This window comes from Rhincodon typus, chromosome 2 (genome assembly GCF_021869965.1).
Source record: "Rhincodon typus isolate 14 chromosome 2, sRhiTyp1.1, whole genome shotgun sequence".
NCBI lineage: Eukaryota > Metazoa > Chordata > Chondrichthyes > Orectolobiformes > Rhincodontidae > Rhincodon > Rhincodon typus.
In genome coordinates, this window is record NC_063333.1 from 118,081,848 (window position 1) to 118,102,156 (window position 20,309).

Below are 20,309 nucleotides of genomic sequence, written 5' to 3' on the forward strand. Positions count from 1 at the left end.
CTCTCCTAGATAACTTTCAGGAGAACCTCTACTTTCTGCATGGTTTCTGAACTCTCCAGGAGTGAATGAGGGTGATGAGCAGCAGTTGTTTTATGCTGTTGGATTGGAGAGAATGAGTTGCTGTCTGCATTCTAAATGTTAATCCCCAAGGAAAGTCCCCAAGGGCTTCAGAACTTCCTGACCTTAAATCTGGTTTTTTTTACATGTTTGTACATGTAATGAGCTGAGAAGAACACGATTGTGTGGGAAAAACTTGCCCTGTCTCCAATGAGAGGTCAGTCTGGCTTTTTAGGCTGATCATGCCACTTAGCCTCAGATGAGACAATCCTGCCTATTGTTATTGTGTATCGCTCATAGACTTTATCCCACATTTTATAGTAGCTATGTGGAATGGGACCTGTTGAACTGAGTATCCTCTACTTTACCATACAATGGCGCATGTGAACCCCTTATTTCTATAGAGGTCAATTGTGTGTTGCCTTGACTGGCCCAAAAAAAACTATTGTAATGGTATGTTAAGTTTCTCCTTTGTCCACGGAGACATGGTGCTACATTGATGGAATAACTGCTTTACGTGTATAAAATTATTGAGGTTATTGAGCTTGAGGTATAAATACCTCTGCAATATTGTTTACGCTGTGAATGTACTCACAAATGTAATAATTTTCATGGTATTTGTATAATTAAATGAAAGTGCATTTTTGATTATCTCAGTCAGCTACTTATACCATATCAATTGTAAGATGGTAAGGTGCCACATGATATTGATTTGCAGTGGCCATTTTTATGATACTGTTTGCATATAATGTTTCATGCAACATTACATAAAGTCTTTTATCAGGTAAATTACTTTGGTTTTGATCTGGGGACTGAGTATCTATACCTACTGTATAATGATACCAACTCTTAAACTGTAATGTGTTAGACACAGGTCTTTACGAAGGGAACAAGATTAAAGTGGAATATCTAAGGTTTTGGAGTAGATCTGTAAAGTGGTGTATGCTTGATTGATTATTCAGAAGCCATGTTGTATTCTGATTTGTTTCTCTATGTTATTTAATATTATTCTGTCAAATTTGGCAATAAAATGATAAATAAAGTTTTAAGACTGAAAAATGTGTGTTTAAAAGGTTTAATAGCAGTGGACTCACTTCGCCCCAAGGTGCCATGTAGTGGAGTTCAGTAACAAAAAAGACATGTGTGTCAAAGTCACTAATCCAAAGTTTATTGCTGTCAGTACACTCGGGTGCTTATGATGATTAACCAACCAATCTTGTTTAAAAATGGGTTGACATTCTTTGAGCTTGCAAGTCAATGTCTCAATACTTGGAATAATCCGAGCTGGTCAAGCATCAAGAAGTAGCTTCAGAATGTTGCATGTTTATTTTCAGCAAGTTAAACTTCAGCAATACCCAAGTGTATATTTTGGGAATCCCTAACCCTTGGTTCTGCCAACTTGCAGCTCAACTCTAGAGACTTGGGTCAGCAGGATATGTTCCTACATGGAGAAAGTGTCAGCTGCTTAATGGAACCATTATAGGCAGATGCAAATTTCTTTCTTGCTTGTTTTGGAGTTCTTAAGCAAAGGAAATGAATGGGCTTTCACATGTTAGATATCCGGCTGATCAGAACAAATTAATTTAGTGAAAGTAACTGTTCTACTTAATACTAACTACCTGCTCTTTCAGCTATTGTGTTGCAGCAGTTCCACTGTTACTGTAGTAACAACATAATCACTGCATTGCCTTATTTCTTCTTTTATGACAATGCAACTGTTTACACAAGATCGAAACAACATTAATCAAATTAAAATTACCACACTCCTAGATCCCTGCTAGTTTGCACAAGTGGGCCAGTTTTCTTTTCATCTTCAGATTTTTTTTCAATTCCCTTTCTGAAGACATTAACTGTTCATTATGGCAGCTTCAACATGTGTTTAGGACTATTTAGTACCTTATCCATGTTCAAGTGAGGACTATATCAAAGTCCTAACATATCCCCATCCGAAGCTAATTCTGTACACCAGGTGGTGGATTATAATTTGAATCATAAACCATAACTAAACTTATCAACATTAACTTACAATTCTAGCCCCTCTCTCCACAGTTAAGTGGCTATTCCTATTGAGCCATGGGGAATCATATGTCTGATTTGATCAGGAGGTCACACAGCATCAGAGGAGTAGGAAAGTCAATGTTTCAGGCCAAAACCCTTCGACAGGACTGGGGAGGGGGAAGGGAGCCCAGAACTAAATAGAGGGAGGGGTTGGGGGCTGGGGGAAGAGTAGAAGAGAAGGTGAAGAGCTTGAGGGCAGAGGAGACAACTGAGGGTTTGCAATGGGAGAATGACTCACTGAGCTATCTTTGGGGGGCGAAGGAAAACTTTCTCAAGCTGGGTATCCTTAGAAGAGACTTCGCAGTGTTGGTTTTCAGTGGTATGGAGACAATAAGGACTGCAGGTGCTGGAAGCCAGAGGCTCTTCACCATCTCTTCTACCATTCCCCCAGCCCGCAGCCCCCCCCCCCATTTATTTCTTGGCTCCCCAGTCTTGACAAAGGGTTTCAGCCCGAAACGTTGACTTTCCTGCTCCTTGGATGCTGTCTGACTTGCTGTGCTTTTCCAGCCTCACACCTATAGAGTCTGTTTTGATCACTTCCATTCCCCTTGATCAAATTATTCATGTGAGGTTTTTTATTCCTCAACTACTATACTTTGAATCAGGAATATCTTGAATGCATAAAGTAAAGGATGCCATCCCTTACTCGCCATATATTCTGCCTCCCTCTGTAATATACTTTGTCAAGCTCTGTCAAATAACACACAATGAAAGTGCACCTTGACCGCTGCCTTAATGTGTTTTAAGTTTGAATTCGCCTTTCAGTTCTCACATTTGAAATTCAGTCCAGCTCCTTTGTGATAGGAACAAGAGATGTTTTCCTGCTGTCCTCTTGTCCTGTTACCCTAGTTAAAGCGGTCCGGGGTAATATCGTTCGTTCACAATTGGCAAGTGCTTTAAGTGCATGTTTCACGGCTGCTCCACCCGAGGAAAACCCAGATCCTCCTGCAACTAATGCACCACACTATGAAGCCTTTTAGTGACCCTTGGGCTACACGAAATGAACGGCTGGAGTGGGGAGAAGGGAAAGGGATTGATGACCAATACGAACAGATTGGCTATTACGGGTGTGGTCTTGATTTCAGCGGAAGATGCAGACCGTGGGAGTAGGGGGACTGTCAAGGAGGGGGCGGGGCTGGAGGGTGGAGTCAGAAAGGAGGCGGGGTCAGAGTGGGCAAGGCCGACCAAAGAGGGATGGATTGTTGTGGGCGGAGCCTAGTGTGCACGTGGGGGGCAACCAGAGGCGGGGCGACGAGTAGGCGTGGTCAGAGTGGGGGCGTGGTCAGTGGTGGGTGGGCGGGGTCACGTGGGGGGCGGGGCGCCGTTTGCAGCCGGCGGGCCCACAGCGGCATTTAAAGAGCCCGGACAGCGGGCAGTGCTGGAAAGAAGCGGATTGCGAATGTGGTCGGTGTGCTAGCGAGTTTGCTGCATTCAGTATTTTGTTTTGTCTAATCTACCTCAGAGGAGCAGCCGGAAAGGTTAACTTGTTGCTGTGTTAATATATTAGGGAACGGGGCTAGTCAGACAGGGAACCCTGCAACAACCTGGTTTTGTTTTAATTTTTGGTCAAGTGTTGGCTGATCAGTCGGACGGAGTGAGGGAGCCGCTGCAGCCTGAGCCCCGGGGGCAAGATGCACACCACCCAGAAGGACACCACCTTCACCAAGATCTTCGTCGGCGGGCTGCCCTATCACACCACGGACGCGTCTCTCCGCAAGTACTTCGAGGTGTTCGGCGATATCGAGGAGGCGGTGGTGATCACGGACCGGCAAACCGGCAAATCCCGCGGCTACGGCTTTGTAAGTACCGAGGGATGGCGAAGAGCTCGGGAGTGAACCAGCGACGTTAAACATGAATGAATTACTGATCACTGTTGTGAAGTCCGATGGCTGTTTACTGATGCTGGGATGTGTCCCGGCTTTTCTTCGCCCTCTTTTCCTGTATTTTTCTTGTGTGTCCAGGTGACCATGGCTGACCGGGCGGCGGCGGAGAGGGCATGCAAAGATCCCAACCCCATCATCGACGGCAGGAAAGCCAATGTCAACCTGGCTTACCTCGGGGCCAAACCTCGCATCATGCAGCCGGGTGAGTGTAGGAGCCTGAGTCAGAGTACAACATAACCCCCAACATCACATTACACCCACCGCCTCCCCCACAATCAAAAACAGTCAAAATCCATTCAACAGAAACTTTACAAGAAAGAACGGTTTAGACGAAAGGGTTATGGTGTGAATCTGGACGCTGCGATGTATGTTCACAGTGGCTGGCCAAAACATTTGACCTGTAGTGGGGCACGGTGCCTGCCTGTCAGGTTTTGTTTCTATTTGTAACGTTGTCTCTGGGTTGTCTCTGACAGGTTTCGCTTTCGGAGTGCAGCAGATTCACCCCGCTTTCGTCCCCAGGCCGTATGGGTAAGTACCTTCGGTGTCCTACCGCACTTCATAACCGGCTTCTGCTTTACTTAAAGGCAGATATGTTTCTACTGTTAACGTCTTCCGACCTCACCGAACTGCACCTCAACATTATTCTGTAAAGCAGCAGGACCTGAAAGCGATTCTGTGTCTATTTAACTAACGATAAAAGGGCGACTATAGTTTAACACCCATTGTCAATGATTAACAAACTTTGAGAATAAATATATCTTCCATTACGCTGTGCAATCTCTCAGTGAGTCAAGTTCTGAAAACGATTCTGTTCATCCAACGCACCACCCGGATAAATACTCTTTGGTGCCGTGTAATGGTATTATTTACTTATTTTAACAAATCGACTTTGTGCCCCCTTTTTGGCTTGACTCAATTCTATGTATTTCTTTCTGATCTGACAGGGGTCGTTTACAGTTAAGATAACATGATGATGAGAGAAGCATTTGATGATATGAGGTGGAATAGTTACCGAATGAGCAGATCTTAAACTGTAACCAGTAGACTCAAACACACAAACAAGCTAAAATGGTGATTAACTGTTGCATGTATGTTATTTCTTAGAGTGTAATAGAGCTGCGTGTGCTTTTTACTTTTTAATGAAGTGGTGTTTAGAGCTAAACAAGCAAACTGCGTGCTTTGTAATGAAGAGAGCTATAGTGAGGACTTTTCTGGAATTTTCTTTGTTCAAGAGTGTTAATTTGTTTTGCCATTTGGGAGCAAGGGGTCCCATTTATTTTGCTTTGTTGCTGTAGCCTGATTTCCAGTTTAACAATTCAGTTTCTGGGTTGTAGTGAGTGCTAAATTCTGTGTGATTTTATTTTTTGATTACCAAATCAACCCATCGCCTGCATGTTGCGATGTTTATTTATTTTGGTTTGGTTGTTTTTTAATTTTGTTAACACAAGTGCTATCTTCTGCAAACTTATGGGTACAGTCCTTAATAATTATCCAGAACATCGTAATTCAATGTGACTTTGGAAGACTACATTTCCTTAAAGACATTTCTTGTATTTTGTGACCATCTAATTATAAGCTGGGTACCATATCTGAATGGAAGAGATTATCTAAGCATCAGTACATTTAGCCACTTTCTGAGCTTTATGCTGTAGATTAGTTCACTTTCAAATTTACATTCTAAAATGGTTCATCCAGAATCTTTAAAGCCTATTGCAATTTTGCTCCAATTCTGCCTGTACATTGGCTTTAACTTTACACATCTAAAACAATGGCAAGATATGGGGAGGAACCACACTGTTATAATATTTTTCATAGAATTCCTACAGTATGGAAACAGGCCATTTGACCCATTGAGTCCACACTGACCCTGTAAAGAGCATCCCTGTAACCCTACATATTTTTCCTTTTTATAAATTTATGTTGACTCATAATCCCATTAATTCATTCTATATTGTTTAGAAATTATACAAAAAAAGCAACAACAATCCCCATAGCAAAAGGGTGCCAAATGCGTAGCATAGGTGTGCACACAATTTCAGTCTGCCAATCTGCTTTCTCCTATGAATAAATGATGATCCATAACAATAAACTTCATAAGTAATGGATGAGTCATGGAATATGTAGGTGGAAAAGACCAAGTCATTCTGAGTTCTGAAAAGCAACATCATTATTTCATTGTACTAGGTACTGAAGACCTCATCCAAATTTTATAACTGCTGGCCTAGGTTAACATTTGTGCCCTTTATGTCAACTTACTTTTATATCAATTTTGTTTGCCGCAATTACTTTACTAAAGCACTTGATAAAGAATTATCTAGCATACTTCAAAAAGAACCTATTATTCCACCTAATTACGATTATTTTCAGCATTTGAAGGAAACAAATCCGAAGGGATCATTTTCACTGTCGGTATATTGAGGCATGAAAGTATAGATTACAAATCAGCCACTATTTTAAATCCGTATTCTTATGGATTGCACAAGGAAAGTTGCTTATTTTGCCTTATACAGATATTTCCTCTGTTTAATAGATCCCTTTTAGCAGAAGATTAAAAATAGAGTAGGGAGTCATACTGCAGCCTGTCTTGTCACTCATCCAGTGTGAAATGGCACGGGCTGGGGAGTGTGCTAAGAGTTCCCATGAGTTTAAAAGAGAATGACCCTTGTGAGCTCGAGTTTCACATTCCAGCACCTGTTCAGTTTTCTGGGGATTTTAACCAAAAGCCAAGCCCAGCACTCCACCCCCACCCCCTCCATCCCCCTCCCATAAACACATGTACCCACAAATAGGTTTAAGAGATTCTGAAGGAGATATTTTATATGCCAGTTTTTGAACACAGTAACAGTCATTTTCAAAATTTCTATTCAACTTTAGTTTGTGTATAGGATATAGAAGTATGTGGAAAAAGTCATTCTTGTAAATTTTATTTTCGACATTTGATCAGAGGTTTAAGTATCGAAGGCTGAACATGCAGGTGCAGCTGGATATGTACATGAGGGAGAAGGGAATATGATCATAAATTAACAGGGTAAGAGGAAATAGAGAGCAGAAGGAGGTTTGCGTGGAACATAAACAGTGGTTAGGTTGAATGGCCTGTTTCTGTGCTCTTACTTTTGTGTGTAGACACAGAATTAACCTGTTCTAATCAATATGTCTTAACCTTCCATTAGGTGACATGTAGATGTGGCATAATTTGAAGCAGTACGCTTACATATTTCTCTCAAATTCTGAAATGTTGATGTTATTAACTTTTAAGTATTTAACTTTAGAAAATTTGCTGTAACTGCTGGATTCTAGGGCATTTTTGTATGTATAAGTCACAATAACAAAGTTTAGAAGTCAAATTTAATTGGACAGGGGCCTAATAATAGAATTTTCTTCACATTTCATAGAAATATGCTTCCTAATCGGTTTCAAAGCACTCACTGATATTTGTTTTACAGTTTTACTACATGCTATCTGATAGAATGTTTTGCCATGATAGCCAGTTGAAAATTTAGCTGGGCGGTTGCTTTCATGAATCTTTTCCTTCAATCAATTGCAATTACTGTAAGGTGGAGAAGATGTGGGGGAAATCCATGTTTCTATCTCTCAAGCAATGTACATAATCTTAACACCTTTTTAACTAGCCCCCTTCAATTGGTTCTGGGAGGATGAGTGAGCATCTGCTGCACAGGAAAATGAACAATAAGAATATGTCAAACTGGGAAAGCCTCATAAAGTATATTGTGCGATAGTCGTATGCCATTTGGCCCAATCGTGGTTTACAATCAATGCAAGTCTCATGATTAAGGTCAACATGAAGGCATGGGAGCAAGTGATATAATGAATAGCAAGCCAGCTACAGATCAGAGTAGCAATTAATCACAAGCAAAATAAACTGGAAAAATTCAGCAGGTCAAGAAGCTTATGTGGAGAGAAACAAAGTTAATGTTTCAGGTAGAGATGAGCTGTCATTAGTTTAGGAGGTCAAAAATAGTGTTCCATAGAGATCAGAGCTGGGACCACCATTGTTCATCCTTAACAGACAATTCAGACTTGGGAATTAGAAATTCAGTTTCAAGATATGTGGATGACACCAAGTTGAAGGGCATAGTTAATGCAGAGGAGGACTGTAACATAATAAACATGCGAAATGGATATTTAATTGGCAAATGAATGTCACTATTGATAAGTGTGGGATGGTGCTTTGTAGTAGAAAAAGTAAGGAGGCCATATACTGTTTGGAAAATTATTTTTGACTAGAGGAGCAGAGTGATCTGGGTTAAAGGAATGCAATCACTAAAAGTAATTAAATCAAAGTCACACAACACCAGGTTATAATCCAACAGGTTTATTTAAAATCACAAGCTTTTTGAGTGCTGCTCCTTCATCAACTGAAGTGGAGGGATGTGCTCAGGCACAGAATATAGGCAGATAAAAGTAATTACACTGAAAAGGTATAAAAGCTAACCAAGCACTGGAGTTCCTTTCTAGATGGATAGAATGGTACAGAATATTGGTTAGACCACATTTTGGAGTACTGTGTATAGTTTTAGTCATCATGTTACAGTACGGTTGTAGAAGCACTCTGAAGAATATGCAAAAATAACTAAAATTGGTTAGACCACACTTTAGAGTACGATGAAGAGTTTTGGTTACCATATTGTTATAAGGAGAGTTACATACTGAAGAATATGCAAAAACAAACTAGAATTATACCAGGAACAAAAACAGAAGTTGCTGGAAAAGGTCTGGCAGCGTCTGTGAAGAAAAATCCGTCAATATTTCAGGTCCAGTGACCCTTTCTCAGAACTGAATTATACCAGAACTGAAAGGTTATGCTTTTAAGAAAAGCTTGACTGGCTGGAGCATTTTTCTCATAGACTAAGGGGCAACTTGTTAGAGGTATCTAAGATTGTTTTCACTGTCAGGAAAAGATGTTTCCACTTGCAGGAGAGAACAGAATGAGGGGTCATAAGTATAAGATACTTTAATAAATCCAATAGTGAATACAGGAGGAGTGCCTTTGTCAAGAAAGTAGTTAGAATGTGGATTTTTTTTAACCACAAAGTAGCTATATAACACTCATAGACTATTTGGGCCAAATGCCCAGTTCCCATGCTGTAAATACTAAGCACTCATAGAAAGTACTCAATTCAATTTTGAGCTGCTTGCTGGTGTTCCCATTACATTGTTAGGTGTAGTTTGATGCTGAAGGGAAGATACCAAACAGCTGATCTTCAAGGTCCAGAAAAAATACCAAAATCAACAACTTCAGATGAAATAGTTCAGTTCCGTTATTGCTGCTGAGATTGGGAATTTAGCAATATGCAAAATAAGGTCTTGATTCATTTCAATAAATTGTATATGGGCAGCATTTTTGTTAAACATTCAACTTGCATTTATATAGCACTGGCAAAAAGGCACTTCACAGGAAGGAGTGAGGAAAGATGATGAGGCTGAGTCTGAGGAAGTTTTTAGGACATAGAGAGCTGAATACAAGCTTGAAGCAATATAAATCAGGGATACACAACTTACCAGAACTTGACAGCAGAGAGATCTTGGTTACAGAGCTATGGGGTTTGAGACCTAAGGTGCAGAGATGAGGCTTTTAAAATCAAAGTGTCACAGCACTGAAAACCAATAGTGATGGTGAATGAATGGCTCCAGGCATGTTTTATGGGCAGTAGACTTTTTTGACAAGCTCAAGCCTACAGACGAAGCTAGGTTTTCTCTTCTACCATGTATACTTTTAAATGTAATGTTGTCGTTTTATAAAACCTTGAGTGAAAGGTCTTCAGTGGTCTCTATCATTGTGTCAAGTAGAGGAAATTTTTAATATTGAAGAATTGAAATCGAGGATAGATTCCAATTTGTAAACTTTTTTTAGCATCAGTTTTGTTTTCATGGATAAAGCATATCCACTATTCATTGTGGCCAAGTGAAATGTCAGTCTGGCTGGGAATGAAGGACTTAAGAATGGGGAGATAACTCCTTAAGATCAATTCCATTGATGTCTGTAATATCGTGCATGAAGCAGGTGTCTTCTGTCTTTTAGAAACCCTAAAAATGATGGTATGGTCATCCTAGCTCAGAACAAATACAAAGAAATTTATAACTTATTTGTTACTTAATTGTTCCAATTAAGGACGGTGGGCTGGCCCTCAAGCAGTAGGAGGATGTCATTGGCAGGCAAGTAAGAGTGAGAGTGCTTTAAAATGGAGGTACTTTCTCTCCAACATATTAAATTAAAATTTGGCCTTTATTTGTTTAAAAAAAAATCCATCACTGGGAGCAGAGGAGGAGGGCTGTTAAACAGCTAGTCTGTCCCCTCTGTCAAGAGACCATGAGGCCATAGGGAAAATACTAGTTGGCCTCCTTTTAATACCATTAACAACCTTAATCAGCCAAATCCCAGCGGTGGCTGGAAACGCTGTTGCCTAATGTTTAAGCTCTCTAATCAAACCTCCAGAAAAATGCTCCCTGGACAGAATGGAGCTATCTATTTTTAACACCCATCCTTTTTGTCATCTGGGCATGGACAGGCCTAAAAAATCAAGCTGTACATATTGATTCAATCTCTTCAGATGTGTTATGATGCACCTCTGAGCAGTGGGACTTGAACCTGGGCTTTCTGGCCCAGAAGCAAGGTCATAATCACTGTGCCACTTACGACATGCATATTTAAATAAGTAGCTTCTCCATATGGGCTGCTAAATTGTATCTGTCGTATTAGATATTTTAACCAACCAATGACACACCTCTGGAGCAGATGAGACTTGAGCCTTCTGGCCCAGATCTAGGGAAAGAGTAGGTACCACAAGAGCCCTTTCAGTCCTAAAAATATGATGGTTATCCTTTGTAACGCTAGAATATTATATAAAGATGGGCAGATTTGTTTCTCTAACACCAACAATATGAAAGAACAAAGTTTGAATCCCAGTCTTGATATTTTAATATGAATTAATGAGATGTTGACATTGCTGGCAGGGCCAGCATTTGTTGCCCATCCCTTATTGCCATCGAGAAGGCAATATCTTGTAGCAACTGAGTGGCTTACTGGGCAATTTCAGAAGGCCGTTAAGAGTCATTGCTGTCGATCTGGTGTACAGCATAGACCAGGCCAGACAAGAGCAGCATATTTCCTTCCTTATTAGAGGACCAGACGGATTTTTGAATTTCACAATATGGACAGGTTGAGAGCGAATATTTACTTCCCTCTTCTTCAGATAGTATGCCTAATCTACTAGATGTTGAATGACGACATCAGTGTTCAAACTGGGGGTATAGCACTGCATCACTGCCTAGTAATAAAACTTGTTTTCTTGTTTCATATTTTGTCTAATAAATATCTAATCAAGAAATTTAAACTGCCCAACTGCTGTGGTTGAATTTGTCTCTGTCAATTTTCCACACCTTGGTATTACTAGGCAGTGATGCAGTGCTATACCCCCAGTTTGAACACTGATGTCGTCATTCAATATCTAGTAGATTAGGCATACTATCTGAAGAAGAGGGAAGTAAATATTCGCTCTCAACCTGTCCGTGTTGTGTATACCATTGACACCACTTGAGACAATTTTCAGTCCGAAATTAATTTCCTGTCTTTTTTTGATCAATAATGGTAAAAGGTGGCAGTGAATAGTTTTGAAAAAAATGTTTGTTTGTTTGTTTTCCATCTGATACATACAGGTGTACTTATAAGACATTTTTGTATTGACCTACACTGTGCATACCTTTTAAACTCAGTTTTATTATTCAAGCTGTTTTCTTTACATTGAACAGATTATAAACCATATTTTAACAAGGTGTTATTGTGTGCATATTTCTGTACACTTCACGTTAAGTGGAAGGTTCAAATGTCTGACTTGATGTCTGACTAGATGTTGGACACCGTTCATCAGTCTTTGCTTTTAACTTAGGTACCTGTGAACTATTTAGAACTTCTCGTACTAGTTTCTCAATAGTTGCAATTGTGAACAAGATCAAAGATCAATTAAAATTCAGGGAAATTTTGCTAAACTGGATTGAGGTTGTAGTACTTCAGAGGGCAATAATAATGCCATTGTTATCAGGAATTACTATTACAGAATTAATCAAAAAATTGAATTTTTGGTTATAGTTTTTAATACTCTTGTTATAGTCATGTTATCTCTAAGTTGGAAATGGCATAATAAAACTTTCAGTCAATAATTGATGCACTTAAAATTCCACAGCATTTTTATTCACAAAGTTTTGGATATTCATTTGTTAATCCTGTAGCCAACTTTTTACAGTCTTTCTTTTTCCCTTGGCTTTTTGTATATGGAATATGGAGTGACTTAATTTTGAAGTAAGAATTTCCTAGAATTTGTAAATCAAATGCCATTGTGCTTCTGACAATAACAGCTAAGTGGAATTGGACTCACCAGCCTAGTGATCTCTTAGCATATTCACATTTAGCAAGAAGATGGAAGTGTCATTCAAAAGTTAAACCAGACAGTTTGATTGTTTCACCACCTCCTACGTAACTGCAAGACATTATGACGAAAAGAAATACAATTAGTTGTCACCTAAGGGTACAACATACCATCTAGTATAAGATGGCTTTCTAGTGGTTTTCATCTAACTGCTTGGTGGTCAAGTCTGCAGTTCTTGATGCTTAGTTCACAACAATAACTAATAAGCTGAGAAAGAGATGACATGGTTACCACTGAACTAATATCATCACCTTCTACCAAAATTTACATAGTCACTGTGTTGTAGAGGAACATGCAGATCCACTGGGCACTGATTTAAGAGTGAAATCCCGTAAACTATAGAACAATTCAAAATATTTTAAAATATTTTATATTTTATATACTCCATTTTATCTTAATAAAAATATATAATTTTATTCAGTCTCTCCAGTCAGCTTTATCCCCTCTCGCTGTGACATGTTTTCCTTTCATGCAATCTCTTTGTCTTTTAGTGTCTTTTTTCTTTTGCATGTTATTAGGCGGAACATTGCAAGCCAGACGATGGGGTCCAGGTTTATGTTTTCGTTTTGCTAAAGGACTTCTTCCTGTGACCTTTTCTTAGAATGTAATGCACATGTACTGGACTTCAGTGCTGTGATTTTAATGTCTGTGGGATCTCTGTTGGAGACTCATTGAGTGATGAAGCAGAGCCTTACTAGATTTCACGTGTAGAGTGATCTTGCCGTGTGACCATTTGTTTACCACCATGTGACCTTTGTTTGGTATTTTTAATTTTTTTTTCTTTTCTTTTTGCCTGTGTTTTACTTTAATTAGGTGATGGGGTTGTGGATCTGTGATATGATATTAATGAGTGCCGAGACTGCATAGCAACACATAGGGTTGCCATGATATGTTTACAATTACTACAGGCCAAAATATCAATAGAAACTGCCCTGTAAAATGTCACCGTGAAATACTGTCCAAAAAAATTGTTTAAAGTTTTGAATTTTCAGGAATTAAGACTAAAAACTTGAAGCCCAATGAGACCTGACAGATTGTTTGCAATTTTTTATGTATTATCTCTTTATTTTAACTGTGCAAGAATCATATTGCTTATGATTAACTGCTTTATTTTTTTATAAATGTAAAATTGCAAGTTGTCAGACTTTTTTGATATCCGTTATTATTTAACGCACAAGCGGTTTATCTCACTAATTCAAGTCACACATCATGCTGTACCTAGTTGGCCAATATCTTTTAAAATTTATTGCACATATATAAAGGCCTTTGGGCACTCAATGGTTTTATAGTGGACTAATTAAGACTTCCCGTATTGTGGCAACCCTATATGCACAAATAACAACTAGAATGTTAAAATTTGTGGACAGATCAAGCCTAGAGTTGTCGCGGCTATTTCTTTACTGCTATGTTATTCTTGCTTATCTCTCAGGATCCCCACTCATTATGTCTACCCACAAGCCTTTATGCAACCTGGAGTCGTCATTCCTCATGTGCAACCTGCAGCTGCCGCGACCCCTTACATTGACTACACAGGAACTGCATATGCACAGTATTCTGCAGCCACAGCCGCTGCTGCCGCTGCCGCCTACGAGCAGTATCCATTCGCTGCATCCCCTGCTGCCGCGGCAGCAGCTGCTGGTTATGTCACTGCCGCGGGGTACAGCTACGCAGTGCAGCAGCCTATGCCCAATGCAGCTCCCGGGGCAACTGCTGCCGCAGCCTTCAGCCAGTACCAGCCACAGCAGCTGCAGACTGACCGCCTGCAATAACAGTGGAACTTTTTTAAACATAGAAGTACGCGATATGTTTAGAATCAGGAGAGCAACCATATATTCCAGCACTCCTCAACTAGTTACAACTACAGGACATAAACGGACGTGGGGTGGGAGACAAAGATATACTACTTTATGATTGTGAGGGAAAAATATTTTTGCAGCTTTGATTACTACAAACAATTGTGCGGTATAATGTCATAGCACAAGAAGACGGGATAGCAGAATATGCTTTTTTGTTTACAATCAAGAAATATATTAAAATGCAAGTCCAAAGCCTCAACCAGCCTGCAACATTCATGTATTAACAATGGGACATAATGTAGTATAACTGTTCAAACGATTTCTTCATCAGGGAAAATGCTGCGTTTCTTTCAGCATGTAAGAACTGCAGGAGCTGTATGCAATAACGTGTGATATGCAATAATAATTTAAATAATAAATGAGATGTACTTGTCGAGGAGTCAGTGAGACACTGAAAAATTCAACATTATAGTAATGACTACCATTTCAATTTAAAAGCACTGAATGTCATACTTTTTTTTTAAACTCTGACCTATGCAAAGTATTTGAGATATTTGAAGTCTTTCTTGGGCATCGAACAATCAAAGCACATGACCATGTGGCATGATGGACCAGGCACCAACATTATTTATTTTTTTTAAAATATATTCTTCCCTTCTATGCATGAATAGAAATCTGAGCAAGTGATCTGGATTTAATGGACAGAACAGCTGTGCGGACAATTAATAAGGTAGACATTTCTGGAAATACACATCACTTGTGCATGTTTGATGACTTGTCACATTTTAATCCACTCCCCCATCCCACCCCAACCATCCTGTTTCACTTTCGGGAAACTTTAACTGCTGCTGTCAGCACTTTGGATCTGAAATCAGATCAGTCCCTAACAATAACAGTCTCCTCTCTGTTTTACTGCATCTGTCCATGGTCATTGATTGAAAGCAAAAAGTTTAAAAAAAAGTGAATTTTATTAGTCATTGGTTGAAACTGTGCCTTATAAAATACTGTATTGTAATACTATTTTAAAATTATTTATTGTAAATGTTTTTACAGTATGCACACTAAAGAAGGGGACATAAGTGCGAAACTGTATATGTATTCAGCTCATTGCAATAAATTATTAAGTAGGTATTAGTTTATAATGTTAGACCATATCAATCTTCAAAATGTTGACTCCAGTTTTTATTTAAAATATTTCTGACGCACTATTCAGTGGTATTGTTACCTTGACATTTGTCAGTTTTAGGATATTAAATTAATATTTACTCTTTTTTTTTCATAATGTTACAAGCTGTACATAGAAAGACCTCTGGCTTTAGGCTTTTAGAAATGTCAAACATTTAGATTTATGTTAAAATAGTTAGAACAATTATTCTGCCTGGTAGAAAGCTGTAACTGCTGCGCTGTCGCCTGTTTCTAAATCTCAATTGCTTGCAATCTTAAATGTTTTTATTATATATACTTCAAACAGGTGAATATTCTAAATGTAGATTCTTTTTATACTTGATGAAAAAAAATCTAAGATTTTCTTACAAGGGAAAGACCACCAAGCATTTTGAAAACCTTTTTCATGTTGCTGGACAAGTTTAATTAATCAAGCTATGGTAGCTAGCATTCTACAAAATTTCATTTTTGATGTAAAAGTACTGTTGCTATCATGTTTCTATAACTGTGCAAACTGCTTTATAATATATCAACATTCATCTCTTCTAAATACATTCAAAATAAAAAAAAAAATAAAAAGCTGGATGTCATGGTATTTGTTTTCCTGGTAGTTTTTTATTCCACTTGTTTTTCCATTATCAGTAATCTGTGGATATGTTTAAAAAGTCAAAACCAGTTCACAACAGATAAGAAAACTGGAGTGATAACTTTGATTTTGGATGGTGGACTAACTTAGTTGGTATCGCTTGAACCACTGTCAGGAGTCAATGGAAATTTAAAGAAAAGCTAGATACAAATGGGTACCTGAATTGAAATAATATATTTTACACTGTGAACTGAAGTCTGAAATTTCCCCACAGATGTTTAAGGGTTTCTTTGGCCAAAGGCTCAAAACAGGCACTAAATGGTTGCAGTGCAAATAAGTCTAATCTGTTTGAATCTTCAAATTTAAGAAGACATGAGCGGGAGTAGCTGTTTTATTCACTTGAGCCCTCTCTGTCATTAGCAATCGCAGCTGATCATCTACCTCAATGCCATTTTCACACTTTATGTGCACATTTGTTGATGTCGTTAGTATCCAGCAAACTATCAATCTCTGTCTTGAACATAGTTAATTCCTGAATTTCTACACCCCTCTGGGTAGAGGATTCCAAAGATTAACCATCCTCTGAGTGAAGGAATTTCTCCTGATCTCTGTTCTAAGTGGCTTGTACCTTATTCGGAGGCTGTCTCCTGGTCTGGTCTGGTATCCCCAGCAAACAGAAATATCCTTTCTGTATTCATCTTGTTAATCCTTGTAAAAATTCTAATGCATCACTTCTTATTCTTAACTCTAGATAATGCAGGTCCAGTCTCATCAACGTTTCCTTGTAGGACAGTCCTGCTATCCCACTGCATGGTGTCCTTGACAGGTACATCCTTCCTTCAGCAAGGGACCAGATCTGCATGATACTTCAGGTGCAGTCCCACTGCTGTTTACTATAACAGTGAAGCAAGACATCTTTGCTCCTCACTGAAGTCCTCTTGTTATAAATACCAATATACTATTTGTTTTCAAATTGCTTGCTGTACTCGCATGTTAACTTTCAGTGCCTTAGGGACAATCACAATCAGGTCACTTTAGACAACAATTTGTAATCTCTCACGAGTTTACTTAGCACCTCTGTTTTGTGACACCTCGCTGGGGTAGCACATGGGAAATCAATCCCTGTTATTCCTGGAGTTGTCTCAAAAGTTAAAAGAATTTTAAAATAATGCAAAATTGCTTGAGCTGGCTGTTTTATTAAATGCAAGTAGACAGAAAGCTTGTACTGAACAAGAATGAAAAATAGATTCTAAACAATGAATCAATGACAGCTAACGCCACTAGCTAAAAGGTGGAGGCGATGGCTTAGTGGTATTATTGCTGGGCTGTTAATCCAGATAATGTTCTGGGGACCCAGGTTCAAATCCTACCTTGGCAATTGTGGAATTTGAATTTAATAAATACCTGGAATTAAGAGTCTTAATGATGACTATGAATCTATTGTTGATTGTAGGGGAAAAACCCATCTGGTTCACTAATGTCTCTAGGGAAGGAAACTGTCATCCTGGCCTACATGTGACACCAGACCCACAGCAATGTGATTGACTTTTAGTAGGGATTGGCAATAAATGCTCTGCTAGCCAGCAATGGCCTCATCTCGTGGATGAGTTTTTTAAAAAAGTCTAACCCCCTTATAAACTCCTTACTACTGTTATGATTCACTGGGGTAGCATGTCATAAATCACACCCCAGCATTCCTGATGTTAAGGTTTTATTTAAGGTATCTCAGTACACCAACTTACCTGACTTTCAGATCGTTTGATAGCACAGACTAGGTTTCTGTCCTAAATAAGAACTGTCATTTTTTTATCTGTAAGACAGCCAAACATGTATAAACAACATGTATAAACAATTGGCATTTATTACATCTAACTCAAACTGTACTCCCCTTATAAACACCCCTTAGACACACACATTGGAAAAAAAAAAGAGAAATAGATCATTGGCAGAGGTAGAAAAAACTGGAAAGTCAGTTCACTGGTCTTTGTTTTCCGAGCCTGATGTTGAGATAATCATTCTTTGGCTAGCCAAGCCCCTGGTATTCAATTGTATTTCGCAAGTTTCCACTGATTCATTGTCTCTGATTTATCAATTCAGAATCAGATCTTACAGCAACTGCTGCAGGAAACATAACTGGTTTTCTTCAAGTTTAAACTGATTTTTCTTTTTTAACTGCAGAGACCAGGCAGCTTTTGCTGGGGAAAACAACTGCACTCATTTTTGAATCTTTATCTCTCTGAGTCTGTGTCTCTGTAGTTCCAACCTGATCAGTTAGCCAAGAACCACTCAGCTTTACTTGCAAACAACTCCTTGCTCTTGATTGTCTGTATATTGCAAGAACCTACATCCACACAAACAAGTTCACAATTGATATCAGATTCCTTGCTGTGAAATTATGCAGCCATCCTGGTAAATCCCTGTTTTTCAAAACAGTTCTTTCTCATTACAGTCCACATTTTAAAAATACATAGTCCTTTCACTACACATCCAAACAGACACTAACAAAAAAAAGTGTGTTGGTTAGAGGGAAAGACTGGAAAGACAATTTGATGGTCTGTGTTCACAGGTTCACTGAGCTGATTTTTCTCTTTCACTTGCATGGAGAAAGTATAGGGAGGCTGGTTCATACTTATAAGTTCATTAGCTAAGAACCACAGCCTACAGCAACTGCTGAGGGCACTAAGTTTCTTCAGACTTCTAGTGGTTTTTACTGCAGAGAAAGTAGACAATTACTGCCTTTGCAGAGATCTGATGGCTTCTCCCGAACATTCACAACCCCAAGCAATTGAGCTACCTGGCAGCCAATCTCGTGATTGTTGAAAGGTAGGAGTCATTTTTAATTAGTAACTGGTCTCTAATTCGCAGACCAATCAATTACTTATTGACAGCTAAATCTTTGTTCATACAAAGCTGCCATTGATCACCATGGGATTTTCACTACTGCTTAAACAAGGAGACTTGCTTTTGAAAGTGTAGCAATCCTTCTTTCTTTGGTGTTTAATAGCTTTTCCTATTTCAATCCACAACCAAAAATATAGGAAAATAACAAAAAAAATTACAGTTCTTCCGACCAAAGTAGATAACATTACACTTATCCACATTATATTCCACTTGCTGTGCTCTTGTCCACTTACCCAAACCGTCTGAATCCCCTTGAAGCCTCTCTGCATCCTCCTAACAACTTGTATTCAAACCAAGTTTTGTATTATCTGCAAATGTGGAAATATTACAATTGGCTGTCTCATCTAAAACATTGATATGGATTATGAACAATGGGGACCCCATCACTGAGCCTTGAGGTACCTTAGTCATCTTAGTCAGAATGCCGTCTTGAGAGTAGCTCATTTATTTCTATTCATCTCTATCTGTTAAGCAATTCCCAATCTATGTCAATATATTACACCCTAACTCATAATTTTGTTTACTAACCTGTGTGGGACGTTATGGAAAGCCTTCTGAAAATCCAATTATTCCACATCCATTGGTATTCCCTTATCTATACTGATAATAACAACCAAAAAAACCCACATTAAACATTCCTGATTCTGTGTTGGCTTTGCCCAATCAGATTGCTTTATATCGCCCAATTATCACGAACTTCAAAATAGATTCTAGTATTTATAATACTACTGTCATAAAGCTAACAGGTTTGTAATTGCCCATTTTCTATTTTCCTCACTTCTGAAATACTGGGATTATATTTGCAACCTTCCCATCTGCAGAGGCCAATCTCTCATCAGTAGAATTTTCAAAGATAACCGTCAATGCTTTGACTGTATTTATAGCCACCTCCTAAGACCATGAGATGTAACAGAAAAATTAGTCCATTTGACTCTTCATGTCTACTCTGACATTCGATCATGGCTGATATGGTTCTCAACCTCACTTTCCTGTCTTCTCCCTGTAGCCTTTTCTTCCCTTACTAATCAAGAATCTATCTATCTCGGTCTTAAATATACTCAATGACTTGGCTCCCACACCTTATATGGCAATGAATTCCATAGATTCACCATCTTTTGGCTGAAGAAGTTCTTCTTCATCTCAGTTCTAAAGGATCTTCCTTTCACTCTGAGGCTGTGCCCTCTTTCGACATTCTGGGATGTAGGTTATTGGGCCCAGAGGATTCATCAACTTTTACTCCTATTAATTTCCCCAGTAGTAGTTTTTTTGACTAATAGTAATTTATGTCAGTCCCTCATTCCATTGGGTCACTACTATTTCTTGGAAATTTCTTGTACCTTCTTTAATGAAGACAGACACACCCACAAATTAATTGTTTAATTAAAACAAAAACAGAAAGTGCTAGAGAAACTCAGAGGTCTGG

At 38.8% G+C, this 20,309-nt stretch overlaps 1 protein-coding gene across 4 annotated transcripts in view; it reads left to right on the forward strand.

Moving 5' to 3' along the window:
- The window catches only part of rbm24a (RNA binding motif protein 24a), a 31,477-nt gene extending 15,629 nt beyond the window's left edge, over positions 1–15,848 (forward strand). For 2 of the 4 annotated variants that reach the window (XM_048612695.1, XM_048612699.1), the window contains exons 2-5: positions 3,687–3,914; positions 4,077–4,200; positions 4,472–4,526; positions 13,869–15,848. In XM_048612695.1, coding sequence (XP_048468652.1) covers positions 3,747–3,914; positions 4,077–4,200; positions 4,472–4,526; positions 13,869–14,208 — 687 coding nt within the window. In that variant the 5' untranslated portion in view covers positions 3,687–3,746 and the 3' untranslated portion in view covers positions 14,209–15,848. Of the gene's footprint in view, positions 1–3,510; positions 3,915–4,076; positions 4,201–4,471; positions 4,527–13,868 lie in introns of those variants that run through there. The other 2 variants (XM_048612705.1, XM_020517945.2) reach the window with 2 other exon arrangements.
- Positions 15,849–20,309: the final 4,461 nt, after the last annotated feature.